At 45.0% G+C, this 15,886-nt stretch overlaps 1 protein-coding gene across 3 annotated transcripts in view; it reads left to right on the top strand.

Annotated features, from left to right (window-relative positions):
* Positions 1–15,886, top strand: part of AP1G2 (adaptor related protein complex 1 subunit gamma 2) — a 742,171-nt gene that overhangs the window by 119,489 nt on the left and 606,796 nt on the right. The window contains exon 1 of one of the 3 annotated variants that reach the window (XM_069633945.1): positions 15,352–15,507. The exons of the other annotated variants lie outside the window; for them this stretch is intronic. Within the exon in view, the coding sequence (XP_069490046.1) occupies positions 15,506–15,507 (2 nt within the window). The 5' untranslated portion in view covers positions 15,352–15,505. Of the gene's footprint in view, positions 1–15,351; positions 15,508–15,886 lie in introns of those variants that run through there. 3 annotated transcript variants of the gene reach the window in all.

The following is a 15,886-nucleotide window of genomic DNA, read 5'->3' on the forward strand; positions in this document are numbered from 1 at the left end:
AAAATGGCGTTCAAAAAAACCATCCGGCCCAGTGACCATAGAGCAGCTTAACTTCCCCATTATAGTTTTAATGTCTTCTAGGTCGAAGTCAAGGGACCCCTCACCCCCTTTGATCGCATTATCCCCTTCTCTCTTTCCGGCCCGTATACCAAACAGATTGCCGAAATGATCGAGAGAGGGATAAAAGGTGCACATTCTCAGTCCTGAAGGTTTTTAGACCTAGGGTTAATGGTCTTTTGGGTGCAGAGGAGGAAAAGCGGCCCTGGCACAGGGCTGCATAAATATATAGAAGAGAGAAAGGAGGATCCAAACTGGAACCCTCCCGTCCCCTGCACACCTTTAAATTGCGTCAAAAAGACGTCTCAACATTAATTCAAAGAAACTCGTATTTCAAAATCAAAACATTCAATTGGAAAACAAATGTAGTCATTAATAATAGAGCAATCAATAGTGTAAATATAAAAACATGTGTAATTTATTCCAAACGCAAAAAACAGAGAAAATTCCATTCATTGTGGACAGCTTATGCGTTTCGAGAAGTAAATTCTCTTCTTCATGAGCCCAAGATCATATATTTGAACTAAAAATGAAAAGAATGTAGAAAAGATGTGTAAGAGAGCATGGTATTATAGCTCGAGAGACATACTCAATACTGTGTTACTTTTGCACAGTTACAAAATTACATATGAGCACTTAGCCGGATGTTCCGGATTGTATACCCTCACAAAGAAAAGGAGAAATTAAATTTTGTGCTTATCTAGACACTCACATTTGATTAGTATCCAAAGCCACAAGCAACCCAGACTCCAATGGCTAAAATTTACATTTAATGGAGTAAACACCAACGTAACGGAGAAAGTATGAGACCCTATGTCTAAATACAACTACAAAGTCCAGAACAGGTAATGCGCTCATCTTCTGTGTAAGGATCCTATGTCCTATTGTACTGGTTGGTGTCTATGGGTAAGTATTCTTCAATGAATCATGAAGAACTCAATGAATCAAAATTGCAACGTGGATGCCAGATGCTAAAAATAACAATGCGGGTAGTGAGTAGTGTGGAAAAAATATACAGTAATGAGATAAAATTACCAGCAAGTATAGTGATTCATTATGTATCAGAACAGAAAAAGACTCACCCTGGTGGGGTGATTATTCGAACTGGTTCAATGGATTCCGAAGCGCACAATCACAGCAATAGTGTGGTGGCACGGTCCAGTGCAGATTGCGACACGCTCTAAGCGTCTGTAGAGAAAGCCCAAGCGAGCTTTGGATTAGTCGCAACGAATTTAGAAATGCTCCACAGTACTTAGTCGAAGATCGTGTGGGAAGTGAGGTAACTTACTAGTGAAGCCGAGGTGCACGATCGTCAGCGGCACTCATCGGATATCTCAGCAAAGCGTCTTCCCTCCAGGTCGAGGGTACTCGAGCGTAGTTAGAGACTAGTTGGAGACCGTTGCTAGGGGACGCTCCAAGGGGAACGAACGACCCTCTTGCACGGATTGGGCTGTCCAAATGGGCGCAGTGGTGTAGAAACAGTAGACGCACTAGTGATTGTATACATATGTTGGAACGGGATGTAAAGAAACTAAACCACGGCAGCAGCCATGTTAGCATGACATCGGAATACGTAAACAAACCCAAATAGACCTGGCAAGACTAGTACAAATGGTCTATGAGGATCAACGATTTATGTAATAAAGGGAAAGAAATGGGAGTCGGAGTTGGGTGGCATTGGATTTACAATTTGAAATTAGATTGTCAATTGTAAGCACGGTGAGTTTTAAAATGCAGGATCTGCTTTACATATAACATTTACTTATTACAAAATTTACATAAAAGGGTAAACAGTCAATGTGTGTGTGTGGCAACTAAGATGTGCTGTGCCACTGGTTTGTTAAATTGTAGTGTGCAAGTGACAAAACAATGCAATAAAATAAAATGCAATCAAGTAAACTGTACAGTAGAAACCCAATTTTTCAAGAGAGGATAGACTATTACCTAGTGTCTCTTTAAATTAAACATTTCAATGAAAATTCGTCATTGAGGCCTCTTGGTAGCAATGTGTTAAGTGTGTGTATCCAATATTTCTCTCTGCAAGAGAGTATTGTCTGATTTTCACCACCTCTGTAGGGTTTTTTGACTACTTCTAAAACCTGGAATTTGACCTGTGCTACAGTATGGTAATTCTTCATGAAGTGTCGAGAGAGAGGTGACTTCATGTTTTTACATCTGATATTGGATTTATGTTCCTAGAGTCTCTCTTTGACGGATCTTGTCGTTTGTCCAACATAGAGTTTGCCACATGGGCATTTAATCGCATAAATCACACCAGTGGACATACAGGTGGCATAGTGTTGTAGTTTAATCTTCTTGCCCGTGTAAGGGTGGGTGATACTATCACCCTTGGTAACGTTATTGCAGTGTGAACAGCAAAGACAGGGAAAAGTGCCCATCTTTCTTGTTTGTAGGACCATTTGTTTATCCTTTGGTGGTATTTCCGCTCTGACGAGTTTGTCTCTGAAATGTATGCCACGCCTAAACGCCATCATAGGTGCTTTTGGAAATAACTCCTTGAGTGTTTGATCGTTGTGGAGAATGGTCCAGGGCTTTCTGATAGTCTTCCCCATCTGGAAACTTTGTCTTGAGTATTTGGTGATATATAGGAGAGGTGTTACTTTGGATTTTATTTTGGGAGTAAGAAGTTGTTCTTTACTGATCATTTTAGATCTTTCTTTGGCCCCCTCAAGAATTGACTCTGGATATCCTCTGGCTTCAATTTTTTCACAAGTCACCACTTCATGGAGAATTACCATACTGTAGCACAGGTCCAAATCCAGGTTTTAGAAGTAGTCAAAAAACCCTACAGAGGTGGTGAAAATCAGACAATACTCTCACAGAGAGAAATATTGGATACACACATTTAACACATTGCTACCAAGAGGCCTCAATGACGAATTTTCACTGAAATGTTTCATTTAAAGAGACACTAGGTAATAGTCTATCCTCTCTTGAAAAATTGGGTTTCTACTGTACAGTTTACTTGATTGCATTTTATTTTATTGCATTGTTTTGTCACTTGCACACTACAATTTAACAAACCAGTGGCACAGCACATCTAAGTTGCCACACACACACATTGACTGTTTACCCTTTTATGTACATTTTGTAATAAGTAAATGTTATATGTAAAGCAGATCCTGCATTTTCACACTCACCGTGCTTACAATTGACAATCTAATTTCAAATTGTAAATCCAATGCCACCCAACTCCGACTCCCATTTCTTTCCCTTTATTACATAGATCGTTGATCCTCATAGACCATTTGTACTAGTCTTGCCAGGTCTATTTGGGTTTGTTTACGTATTCCGATGTCATGCTAACATGGCTGCTGCCGTGGTTTAGTTTCTTTACATCCCGTTCCAACATATGTATACAATCACTAGTGCGTCTACTGTTTCTACACCACGGCGCCCATTTGTACAACTCAATCCGTGCAAGAGGGTCGTTCGTTCCCCTTGGAGCGTCCCCTAGCAACGGTCTCCAACGAGTCTCTAACTACGCTCGAGTACCCTCAACCTGGAGGGAAGACGCTTTACTGAGATATCCGATGAGTGCCGCTGACGATCGTTCACCGCGGCTTCGCTAGTAAGTTACCTCACTTCCCACACGATCTTCGACTAAGTCCTGTGGAGCATTTCTAAATTCGTTGTGACTAATCCAAAGCTCGTTTGGGCTTTCTCTACAGACCCTTAGAGCGTGTCGCAATCTGCACTGGACCGTGCCACCACACTATTGCTGTGATTGTGCGCTTCGGAATCCATTGAACCAGTTCGAATAATCACCCCACCAGGGTGAGTCTTTTTCTGTTCTGATACATAATGAATCACTATACTTGCTGGTAATTTTATCTCATTCCTGTATATTTTTTCCACACTACTCACTACCCGCATTGTTATTTTTAGCATCTGGCACCCACGTTGCAATTTTGATTCATTGAGTTCTTCATGATTGATTGAAGAATACTTACCCATAGACACCAACCAGTACAATAGGACATAGGATCCTTACACAGAAGGTGAGCGCATTACCTGTTCTGGACTTTGCAGTTGTATTTAGACATAGGGTCTCATACTTTCTCCGTTACGTTGGTGTTTCCTCCATCAAATGTACATTTTAGCCATTGGAGTCTGGGTTGCTTGTGGCTTTGGATACTAATCAAATGTGAGTGTCTAGATAAGCACTAAATTTAATTTCTCCTTTTCTTTGTGAGGGTATACAATCCGGAACATCCGGCTAAGTGCTCATATGTAATTTTGTAACTGTGCAAAAGTAAGACAGTATTGAGTATGTCTCTCGAGCTATGATACCATGCACTCTTACACATTTTTTCTACATTCTTTTCATTTTTAGTTCAAATATACGATCTTGGGCTCATGAAGAAGAGACTTTACTTCTCAAAACGCGTCAGCCGTCCACAATGAATGGAATTTTCTCTGTTTTTTGCGTTTGGAATAAATTACACATGCTTTTATATTTACACTATTGATTGCTCTATTATTAATGACTAAATTTGTTTTCGAATTGAATGTTTTGATTTTGAAATACGAGTTTCTTTGAATTAATGTTGAGACGTCTTTTTGACGCAATTTAAAGGAGTGCAGGGGACGGGAGGGTTCCAGTTTGGATCCACTTTTCTCTCTGCCGAAATGATCTAGCCACCTATCTTCCGGAACTTGGCTGATGGTGGTAGCAGATTGAAACTTGTGGCATCGTTAAGTATTTCCCTGAAATTTCGAGCATTACTTTTACATATAGTCTGCAGCATATGCTCAGCATCATGTTGCAGTTTTGCGGCCCTGGACGACAGATGCCCGTTCCGATATTGTTGCTTCCTCTTTTTTATTAGCAACCCAACCCAGACAGTATTAATCTTTTTCAGTTTCCTGATGTCAGCTCGTGGGGATTTCGTAGCCCCTGCCACCACACTAGTATGTGTGTTGTGGTTTGAAGTGCGGTCTGCCCATCTGGCCTTTATTTTCCACAAAATCTCAGAGTATCCACTCGTACTCTATTCCATTGGAATTATTAAATACAAACTGGGCAAAGCGCACGACAACCCCCTGGACATCACTAGATTTGATTTTCACTCTTGTTGCCCCATGATGTCTCAATTGGGTTGGACCATATCTCAATGGGTTGACGCTCTGCCACTGCCCAATTTATAGCCAACAAGTTATGATCGCTTACCAGCATCTCTACAACCTCAACCGTATTAATTGCCATTAGCACAGTTTCAGATACAAAACAATAATCCAAGCAGGCTCTTTGTAACCCCTGGACCAAGTACAAGTCCCTGGGACATCCCCCTTCATCTGGCCATTTAACATCGATAGACCGCGCTCCCTGGACTCAGTTACCCAGGAGAGAGCTCTCTGTGACAGTGATGAGTCCCTTAACCCCTCTCCTTGAGTTCCCAGATGATGCAGGTTAAAATCCCCACAAACAATGATATGTGAGTTGATTGCAGCAATGAGAGTTTCAACTAACGGCTCCATTAGACAGTTAATGAAGCCCTAAACCGGACACATATTCACACTCCAATACAAATGTATAAGTGGTATTGTCAATACTTCAGCCTCCTTAGAGGTTGTCCGTTCCAGCAACAACAGTTAAACAAAGGGATTTGGTTGAAAAACTTTCTTCACGCTTAAGTTATTGTCCATTTTCACCAATATCAGTAGGCATGGCTAGAGCCTCCCTAACAGTCCTTTACGGGCCTTCTTTAGATATGGCTGATAGCCATCGCAAATGGGTGTAAATGGCAGCCATGTCTTTTGAAAGCAAATTATATCGTACTGACTCAGTCCCAGTTTGTCATTTGAAAAAAGATCTGCGAAGCCTCCCGAGTTCCAACAGCCTATTAAAAGGACCTCCTTTTTAATCTGCTTCTGGCACTGGCGTTGACACGGCTCCACCAAAGCAGCTGCCAGCCAAGACCAATCTTTGGCGGGGGCTGCCACATCCTCTGACGTCAGTACACTTGTTTGGGGTTGGTTTCTTATGGATGCTCGATCGATCCTGACTGTGACTGAAGGCAAGATTTTGACGGGAGAGGGTTGGAGGTCCGATCTTTATCTTGATCAGCATGGAGACACGTTTACCCGGCCCCCCATTTCTGAGTGCCTCCAAACCTGCTGATCTACAGAAGCCTCTCTAGGTTGCAAATAGTCACTGGGCTCGAAGCCAAAAGAGAGTAACTGATCGCATACTTCTAGTATGGCTGATTTTTATCAGAGCAGAGCTCAGGTGGAGGATAACCCAGTCCACGAGCTTCTCATTAACAAACTGCACAATATGGGTATCGTAAGGAGTGATGAATCGCAGTTTTAGAATATGTTGAAATAGTTTCATCACATTTGTCTGATTTAAGATAAAGGTTCCCTCTGTTGGGAGTAGGCTTTCCAAGTAAATTCGATTATCCATAGGTCGACTTCCATGTTTCGGCTCTTCCAATCTTGAAGAAGACTTTATTTTTGCCTGCTTCTTTTGGAGTTCTGAGGGAATGCCTTCGACTCACATTGCAGGTATCTTATCTGGCATTTTCACTGCCAAAAGACAGTTCCTCTTCGCTTCCAAGGTTCTAAAAGGGGCTGGTGACCAAACATTTCAATCCCATCTTGCCACCATGGTTGATGGATAGGCGAGTTCGGGGTTTATTTGATAACTGTGTCACTTGCCTATCTATCTCAACAAGTTCGGAGCAGCTCAGATTTCCCCAATCATCAAGTTCCTCCTCTCTAGCCATCGTGTTAATAAGGACACTCAGGCAAGACTTCAAAATCAATTCTGTATCATTGCCTTCTAGTCGATTGTAGCAATTGCTTGCTGTTACAGGTAAGGCATTTTCTTGAGTAGCTCTCACCACTTTAGAAGCCACCAAGAGGTCTTTCTTGGGGCGTTTCGAAGTCGAAGGGGGAATACAAGTAGTGGGGATCTCAGATTTCTCAGACATTTTTTTGCCCCATGATCATATTTTTAGTTTTTTTAATTTGTGAACTTCCTCTTCTTGGAGGGTCCACAGTCATTTGTTGCCTGCGTCTGAAAGATCGAGATGGCATTTGCACCAGAGGGAGTCGTTGCTTCTGCTCCATCTTTGTGTCTGTTCAGTGGGCCCTCTATGGCGACCTGTGCCTCCTCGACAATTTGGCAGTCCAAGGTGCCATTCACAATCTGCATTATCATTTGGGTATTTAGAGCTGGTTCAGGCTAACTCTCTATTTCTTGAAAAACATCCTCCCTGGCTAGTTCAACTTTATTGCACCTTGGGAAGATCGTCCCTTCACTTTTTCTCTGCTTGTGTTTAAATGGGCTTCTCATCCATTTGCTGTCTTTGAGCACCACAACCATCGGTATGGTCTTATCAAGCTCTTCTTGTCTGGCCAAGTCACATAGTCTGTTTTGCCAATTTACTGAGGTTTCTGCTTCTTTGTCAAGCCTATCCTGGACCTTGATCACAAAGCTTTCTAGATAGCTCAATTTGGTATGGGTCATTGCTATCAAGGTAGCCTGATCTTTGAGTGAATCATTAAGGGCCTCATATAGTTTTGAAAAGGGGGCCAAGGACATGGAAAGTGTTGCCAGAATATTATTTTGTAGTTGCGACATGGCAGCGGTTGAGATGCCAACCTCCACCAACCTCTCTGTAGCATGAAAAACAGAGTCCCCACACAATGTCCAATATGAGGTTGTAGCAGTACTGCTGCTAAGGACTCTCTCCCCTCCTCATTTGTGGACCGGGAGACCAAGTGAGGAACTAAACAGGAGCGACGAGCAGATTCCTTTCCCCGATTACTGAGATCACCCCCTTTGAGGGGTAGTTGCAATTCCAAGAAATGCACTGCAAATCTTAAGCCTCTGCTCTCGTTGCTTGTGAACTGCTGAGACTGGTACCCCCGTTTTTCTTGTATATTAGCCAAGCTCAGTCTTTTTTGTGATGCAATCTGAGCTGTGAGGTCTGATACGTCTCTAGATAGCCAGTTCAGAGGATTCGATTTCCTCTCTTCTTGAGACCGGCTGCCGATTTGTCTCATTGCTTCCAACATAATTAAGGGAAGAATTAAGTCTTTGCGCCAACAGTAGAGGGGAGGGGGACTGATCCCATCAGAAGAAATCTAGTCATATCTTCCCTGGCTGGTTATTTGCCTGAGGTCCTCCACCTTTGGCTCAGGCTCATTTCACCCAAGGACCGTGTGATCTCTCAGTGGGAGACGGGCCATGTTAATATTTGGGTCCACGGTAGGATTCGGCAGGGGCCTCTCTTGTGAATTCTCAATGCACCGCAGGCTAACGTCAGGATTCAGCAGGGGTTTCTCTTGTGAATGCTCAGTGCACTGCGGGCTATCAGTGGCACACACAACCGCAAGAGTTTCCACCCTCGCTCGTGGAGTAACTTTCCCTAATGACGCCTCCATGGCCGCAGGGGCTTTGGGCAAATGCTGCGGGTTGCTTATATGCCATTGCCCATTTGTTTAGGTAATTGAGGAGGATTCAATCCCACCTCTTTCCCAGATGGCGCAGTCAGCAAGCAGAGTTTGCAGATTAAACTGGGGAGGTGCATCCAGCATTCTAACCTGCTGGCGCGTCCTCGCCGTCATCGTGCCAAATGTGCGGATGCCGTTGATGTTTTGCGCCGACAATTTCCACAGCCAGAATCCCAGCTAAATCGCTGGCTTGCACACAGATTAATTCCAGGAGAGTAGAAGTCTGTTAATCCTCTGCTAGTCACGAAGCCTTGAAGCACAGAAACGCTCTTGCACTCTCTGCGACACTCCGTGTCCTGGGAGAGTGTTTTATGCAGCAGCAGCACAAGTTGATAGAGAGGGAAGGCAGACTTGCAGCAGGGATCCACAAGCCAGCACAGGAGCAAAATACAGAAACACTCTTGCACTCTCTGCCTGGGTATCACTGATCAGGCTCTGGCCTGGTTGACCTCCTTTCTCACTGACCGACCCTCCCAGGTCTTTCCTCTCTTCTATCTCCCTCACTACTTGTGGTGTTCCCCAGGGGTCTAACCTTTCTCCATGGCTTTTCAACCACTATCTGTCACCTCTTGCCCACCTCATTGCTACTTTCTGCTCAAATTTTCAGTGTTGTGCAGATGACACCCAGCTCTCTTTCAGGCTCTCCTCAGTCACTTCTGCTCGTTCTCTCATACCAGACTGTCTGGCCGCAATTCAGAAATGGTGTGCCACCAATGATCTCTGCCTTAATGCCAGTAAGACTGAGATCATCCTCATTGGGACACCAGCTCCCTCTTTTCCTCTCTCTCTCTGCCCGCCCACTCTGGGCCCTCTTCCTCCTCATTCCTGGGAGGCCGAGAACCTTGGTGCCACCTTCGACTCCACCCTCGCCTTCTCTCCTCACATCTCTGACGTCTTTAAGAATGCACACCATCAGCAACAGCTCTTCAGGGGTATTCTTCCTTTACTCACTTTTCCCCAGAAGCTCACTTTCTCCAGAGCCCTGGTCCTCCATAGGCTGGACTACTGCAACAGCCTCTTTCTAAATCTGTCTGTCGCTACTCTTCAACTTTTACAACTTATCCCGAACAAGACTTGTCCTTGACCTCAATCCCAGAGATCAAATCTCTCCAGCTCTGAAATCTCTTCACTCACCCTTTGCATCATCCACAATGCTTTCTGGGGCCTGGGACCGCACTACCTACAACTTTCTCTTCCTAAACATCTTCCTTCTCAAGCTCTTCCCTCATCCAACTCTCTGAGGGTCAGACACTTCTCCAAGCAGACAGTGGGGGGCTGATCTCTTTCCTCGGCTGGGGCCTCCCTCTGGAAAAGCCTCCCTGCCTCAAACTTGAGTAGAACCACCTCCGGTTCCGGAAGGAACTCAAGACCTTCCTTTTCGCTTCCGCTTTCTCTTCCTCTCCCCTACTGATGTCCCTGACTGCTCCGTGCACTGGTCACCTGGCCACCCTCTTAACTCGGGCCCAGGCTCCTGCGTGTCCAGATGCCCTTGTACTGCCTACGGGCTCTCCCAACACTTAAGGGTCTATGGGCCTCATTACGAATCAGGCGTTAAGGGGTTAACGGCGCCGACCCTTAACGCCTGATTACAAGGTCCCTTAGCGCCATGGTGAGTTTAACGCCTGCTTTTTGGAGGCGTTAAAATCCATGGTGCTAAGGGACCATGGTGCTAATTACGCCACCGTAATTTACGGTGCCGTAATTAGCGCCTTCCCCACTCCCATTATGCCCTATGGGGCAAAAATGGGAATGGGGAAGGGTAAAATGGGAAATGGGGATTTACCGCCCCACTCACCTTGGAATGGGGCGGTAAATCCGCCATCCACCATGGTGTAAACATAGTTTACACCATGGTGGTAGGGTACGACCCAGGCGGTAACTTACCGCCAGAGTCGTAATGAGGCCCAATATCTGCAACCCTACAGTCCCTCCTCTCTGCACTTATGGGACACCCTCTGGCTGCAATTATTGAGTTACCTGCACTTCTCCCTTCCTCTTTCCCCTTGGCACTTCTCTTCTCCCTCTTATCCACACCTGCGCGATCTGAATGACACAAGGCCTAATAAGATATTTGCTCTGTCCTCCTTTGGTTTCCTTGCCTTTTCGCGCCTAGAAACACTTGTGTACAGGCAGGTGCATTATAAATGACCTATATCATATCAAGCACTGCCAAAACATGTGGTACAAACACATGACCAAAGTAGGAAACAAACCACTGGAGAGAGTTGCTATGTCTGCTGCCTTATCCCATATGCCATGAGTGCCTCCAGAACGTGTGTGGCAACTGAAATCCGAGCAGCAAGAGCACAGTGCCTCCTGTACCTATCAATGTGTACCACAAGAGGAAGATTCCAAGGGAAAACGGCAACATTGAGATGGATGTCTAAAATGACTTTTCCATGTGAGGACAGCTATATAAAGACCTTAGACATGATGGACGATTATTGGAAAAGGGATCAGGCCATTGAAAACATAACTGACGGGCCACAAAAGGTAGAAACAAGAACAATAACACTAAAGGAGTTACTCTGCCTCAGGAGAGGGCCAGCAGAAATAGGGGGACAACCAGGATGCTGAGAAAGACCACAGATGCTAGTATATGGTCAAGTATACACAGCTGTCGGGTGGAAAGAAGGGGTGAGGGGGAGCAAGGCCCATACGCTCCAACAGTTTCAGTTCATAAAGTACAGGCAGAAAATGACAATTGCTTAAAAGAATGGGGGAGCATGTGCGAAGTTACTAACATGAGTAGACCATGAAGCTGGGCCCATGCCCATAGTACCAATCAAAGGGCAGCATATTATGTTTCCAGAACAATGGTCCAGTTAAAGTTGGATAAAACTATGAATGTAAGCAGACAATGAAAGTTCCAGGAATTAAAGTTGGGATGGCAGTGTTAATGGACGACTATTAGGCCTGCGTATCAAAGGCATATGAGAAGTTGCCACCCAACTGGGGAGGAGTGTGCTCACTGGTGCACATCAACACACCAGCACTGGTAGTGCCACAGAAGGACATCAAGGTGGACGGTATTCCTGCCATAGACTCTAACAGAAGGAGGAAGAGGTCTGCAGAACTAACCAGGCTAAAGAGAGAGAACTATATATCATCGAAAATGAAAGAGACTCTGGATGAGATACCACCTGAGCATAGACTATTCAGCAGAATGGAAATGTTTTTGCATACATTGTACAAGCAGTGCAGACCAACATAAACGCAAAATGGCTCTAGATCACGAAGTGGTAGCTAATGCAGACAATAAAATCTACCGTCAAGTGCTTCAATGCTATAAAAGAAGAGCTCCGAGCAGTGAGGTTGATGGCACACCAGAATAGATCTGTTCTAGACCTCCTGACAGCCATGGAAGGAGGAGTTTGCGCCAAAATGTGATCTTTTGCTGTACATTCATTCCAGCAAATGATGAAGACAACAGGACACTCACTGAAGCAGTCTCCAGATTATCACAGATGCATGCCAAAATGGAAGTAGGGATGGATGCTGCAGAAAAGATGAAGGTTGGCTATCATACCTCTTCTGATGGATACCAACGTGGATGGCCAATGGACTGAACGTGTTACTGGCCGCATTTGTACTAGTATTAATGACTTTCTGCGTTAACAGAGTATGCATCACGCAATGTCAAAAAACAACCAAAAAGACTGTAGGTATGAAAGTATTAGTAGATACGAGCCCCGAAAGTTGACAAGATAATAGTAGCTTGAGATGCTCTCCAAGCACAGATAACAGACTGCCCTCTGTTCCCGGCCACAGTAATGTTAGATGACCCCTACGACACCAAAGACTATTAGGGAAAATGGATTTGGTGCAGCCCTGGAGGAGATTACTGTTACGTGGCATAGAGTTTGGATGACCATGCAAGATTCTGTGGACACCTAGGGGTAGTGACAAAGATTTGGCTCCCGAAATTGGAAGTGAATAAGTTTGGAGGAGTGGTCGACGGATCGACAAGAGGGGGGACTGAAGAGAGGGTCCCTGGAATGGCCATCATGTCCCCTATGCGAATATCAACCCGTAGAATGAAGAAAGAAAGGTGTAACTCATTGTTCGGTAAACCTCTAGGTGCTCCAGTATATCAGAGATATGACGAGAGATATTCTCTGAGACAGCCCTTTAAACAGTATCCAATTGGTGGCTTTGAGCACGAAGCACAGACTCTCTTAACGACCAAGGACAAGGTCAGTGGAAAATTCCTGATCCCACAAGGCAGTGAGCCAACTGCGAGAATTCATACTAAAATCCTCATCATTGCAGTCAGGAAGGCTTCATTTTGCAGTCTCCACACACGTGACCCATCAGAGCCAGACAATGCCCATTTACTCATGGTTAAAAGAGAAGCTGTTCCCAGCAAAGCGGGCATGATTGATACATGCGTTGTCCACCAAAACTGCAACCTGCAGGCACTCTCTCAGCCTAGGTGGTCAGACCATTGGCAGCAATGGGAACACACATTGCTCATTACCTTGAAAAGGTACACTCAGCGCTGTGAACAGAACAGGGTCCGAGGCCTGGGGGGACCTGCTTTAGCCAATCCAGGCGCTCTGATCATGGGGTGGTGGAGAATGTTGCATGGGCCAATGGTCTTCGTGAAACCCTACAACAAAGTAATAGATTGGTTTTTGGGGAAGTCTCAGGCGATGCCACCTGACATGCTAGGCCAGTGGGAATCCAGATGTATATGGGTTCCATAGGTAGTAGACACAAGCTAACCAATTGGGTTATCCTGTAGGTTTGTGGGGATGGTGTTGATGTTTGTGATGTCACCTAGGTACAAAACCGGGTGACATAGGCTCAGAAGCTGTGATTGCTGGAGATTTGCGATTTCCTGTATGATCCATGTCTACTGGAAAATAAAAGGTAGAACACTTTTCCCCGTGGTTGAGTCTATTGTTATTGCCAGGGGAGGTTCTGATGGGCCTGAGATACTCTGCTGATTTGTGATATTGTTTGTGAGCTCCCCAGTCCTCTGCCATACTTCACCATTGAGGTAGTTCATTGGCCATACCTACAGCAGAGATATGTTTTTTGTAGGCCAAGGCTTAGATGTTTTTCATAAACGTAAGGTTGCTCAGTGAGGTCATTCTGTGGTTGCAAATATGTGTCGCCTACTTGTCGTAGGTTACAATCCAAGTACAAAAGCTCAGCTGGTAAATGTGAATGTTGGGGGCACATTTCTACATTTCTGGTTGGCTTGTAAGACACGGGTTCCAATTGTAGAAAAACCTCTGACAGTTAAGGCACTTGATACAGATATCTGTGTTTAGCTTGTAGATCACATGATTGAATCCCAAATAGGTTAGCTCAGTAGGTTAATGCACATACGCTAAGGTATGTCGCTAATCTGCATTGTAGAGGTTTCAGTCCCAGCAAGATGGGTTGTTAATTTGTTATCTGCTTAGTACCCAAGTCATAGGTTTGAATAGCAGTAAGATCGCTCAGTGATTTAATACACCTGCCACAGGATCGCTGTAGATCGCATGTTGCAATCCCATTCAGACTTCTCAGTGGACTAATTATAGCAACGCAATTATGTAGACTATGTGGCAATAAAGTAAGAGATTTTTTTGGCTTGCTATGTAACTCATGCAAATGGTTACTGCCAAACAATTGAACACAGGATACCATCTGCGCCCTTCGAGGCAGTATTCGTGTTAATGCGTTCCTCTACCACTCTGCAGGAGTATACACGATCAGTGGATGCGGCCACTATTGAGAAGAACATTTCGGGCAGTGGTTTAATCATGTTGACTCTCTTAAGGAATAGTAGAGGTGGACCGCGAAATGTTGGAAACATTTTGATTCCGACCATATGGATTTGGATATTGATATGAATGAATTGGAATTATTTTATTATTTTGTGAGATGGGTGTAACCTGAGAATATTTTATTGTCATTGTCTAGCTATTTACGGCAATTAATCTAATACGACTTGATGTTTTAATATTGACTTATTGACTTTGAAAGAAATAGTCTTGTAAAAGGTTTGTCAAGAAATCAACCACAAATAAAACCAATATGGATTCTAGGATTTGTTGGGATGTTGTTTATATGAAGTTTAAGGAAAACGTAAGGGTTAATGTGGTACAGTGTAGTCTTCAGGGTTTATCTAAACTAAAAGTGGATTTATAGTGCAGCAGCTACAGATTCCTGTGCAACCTGCAGGGCACGGCTTTCATTACCAGTAAGAAAGATTAGTTGGCGAATGTGAGTGGTGCTTAGATCTGTGCATAAATAACTTTTAGGTCACACGCTGTAGCTCAATTTGTTAACGTGCCCACACTTGAGCTCTATGTAAAGTCAGCGTGTTTTAATCCAGCAGCACAGCTCTCTGGGTTAATAGACCATCTGTAGAGATTCTGATGTGCATGCTGGTTACAGGTTTTAATCCAAACAGGAAAGGTAAGTGAGTTCATGCAAATGTTGAGGAGATCTGTGCAGGGCTTGTGGGCGTGTATACTCCTCTGTTACCGATACAGCACAATGTGTGATATCGCCTGCTGCAGCGACCAATTGTAACCACCCAGTGGCGTGGACTGAGGAGCCTGGTTTGTTTTTACTTAGTCACAGGGATGCGTTGCAGTTGTGGTGTTCACTGCAACGGGAAAGGTGACATTAGTCCAATCCTGTTGTCCCCTGTGTGCAGTACCGGCAGTAGCCACAGGAGGAATGGCGGATCGCATGAATAGTGACGAGGCAGGGATACCTGGCCAGGTAAGCAGGCACAGCTTGTGCCTGCCAGAGCACCAGGAAGCGCAACGCTGGGCGGGGCCGCGCACAGGGCTTCCTTCCGGAGAGGGGGAGCCGGGTACCGTCCCACTCTGGAGAGTCCGGAAGACGAGCCTACTGTAGAGTGACTTAAGCCGCCTATCCACGCCGCGCCGGGACCACCTGCCGGAGGGCTGTGGGAAGGACAGGCTCCTCCACCAGCACCCACCGAAGACCCATGTGAGTATGCACGCTACCGAGACTGCACGGACTCCTCGGCCAGATACGGCTGAGCTGTGCTGTCTCTTGTTTCCATGGACCCACAGACGGACTCGGGTCCCCGGGAGCAGAGCTTTTTTTCTGGGGTTCCCCGGAGCAGGCTTCAACAGCAGAGCCGCCCCTCAATTCTGGCACCTGCACGTATCATATTGTATCCGTTTTGAAACCACTGCGCTCAAAACAGATAGCGCTCATTTTGTGTACTGTTCCCCGGAGCTGGCTTGTCTTGAGCAGCAGCCGGCTCTGGAATTACACCTGCTACTTCTAAGGCTCCTCACAGCATCGCCAGACTCCAGCATACACATACAGGCTCAGTTTGAAAACCGAGAAGTTCCAGACA

The sequence above is a fragment of the Ambystoma mexicanum genome, chromosome 13 (genome assembly GCF_040938575.1).
Source record: "Ambystoma mexicanum isolate Mex_15411 chromosome 13, UKY_AmexF1_1, whole genome shotgun sequence".
NCBI classification, from domain to species: Eukaryota; Metazoa; Chordata; class Amphibia; order Caudata; family Ambystomatidae; genus Ambystoma; species Ambystoma mexicanum.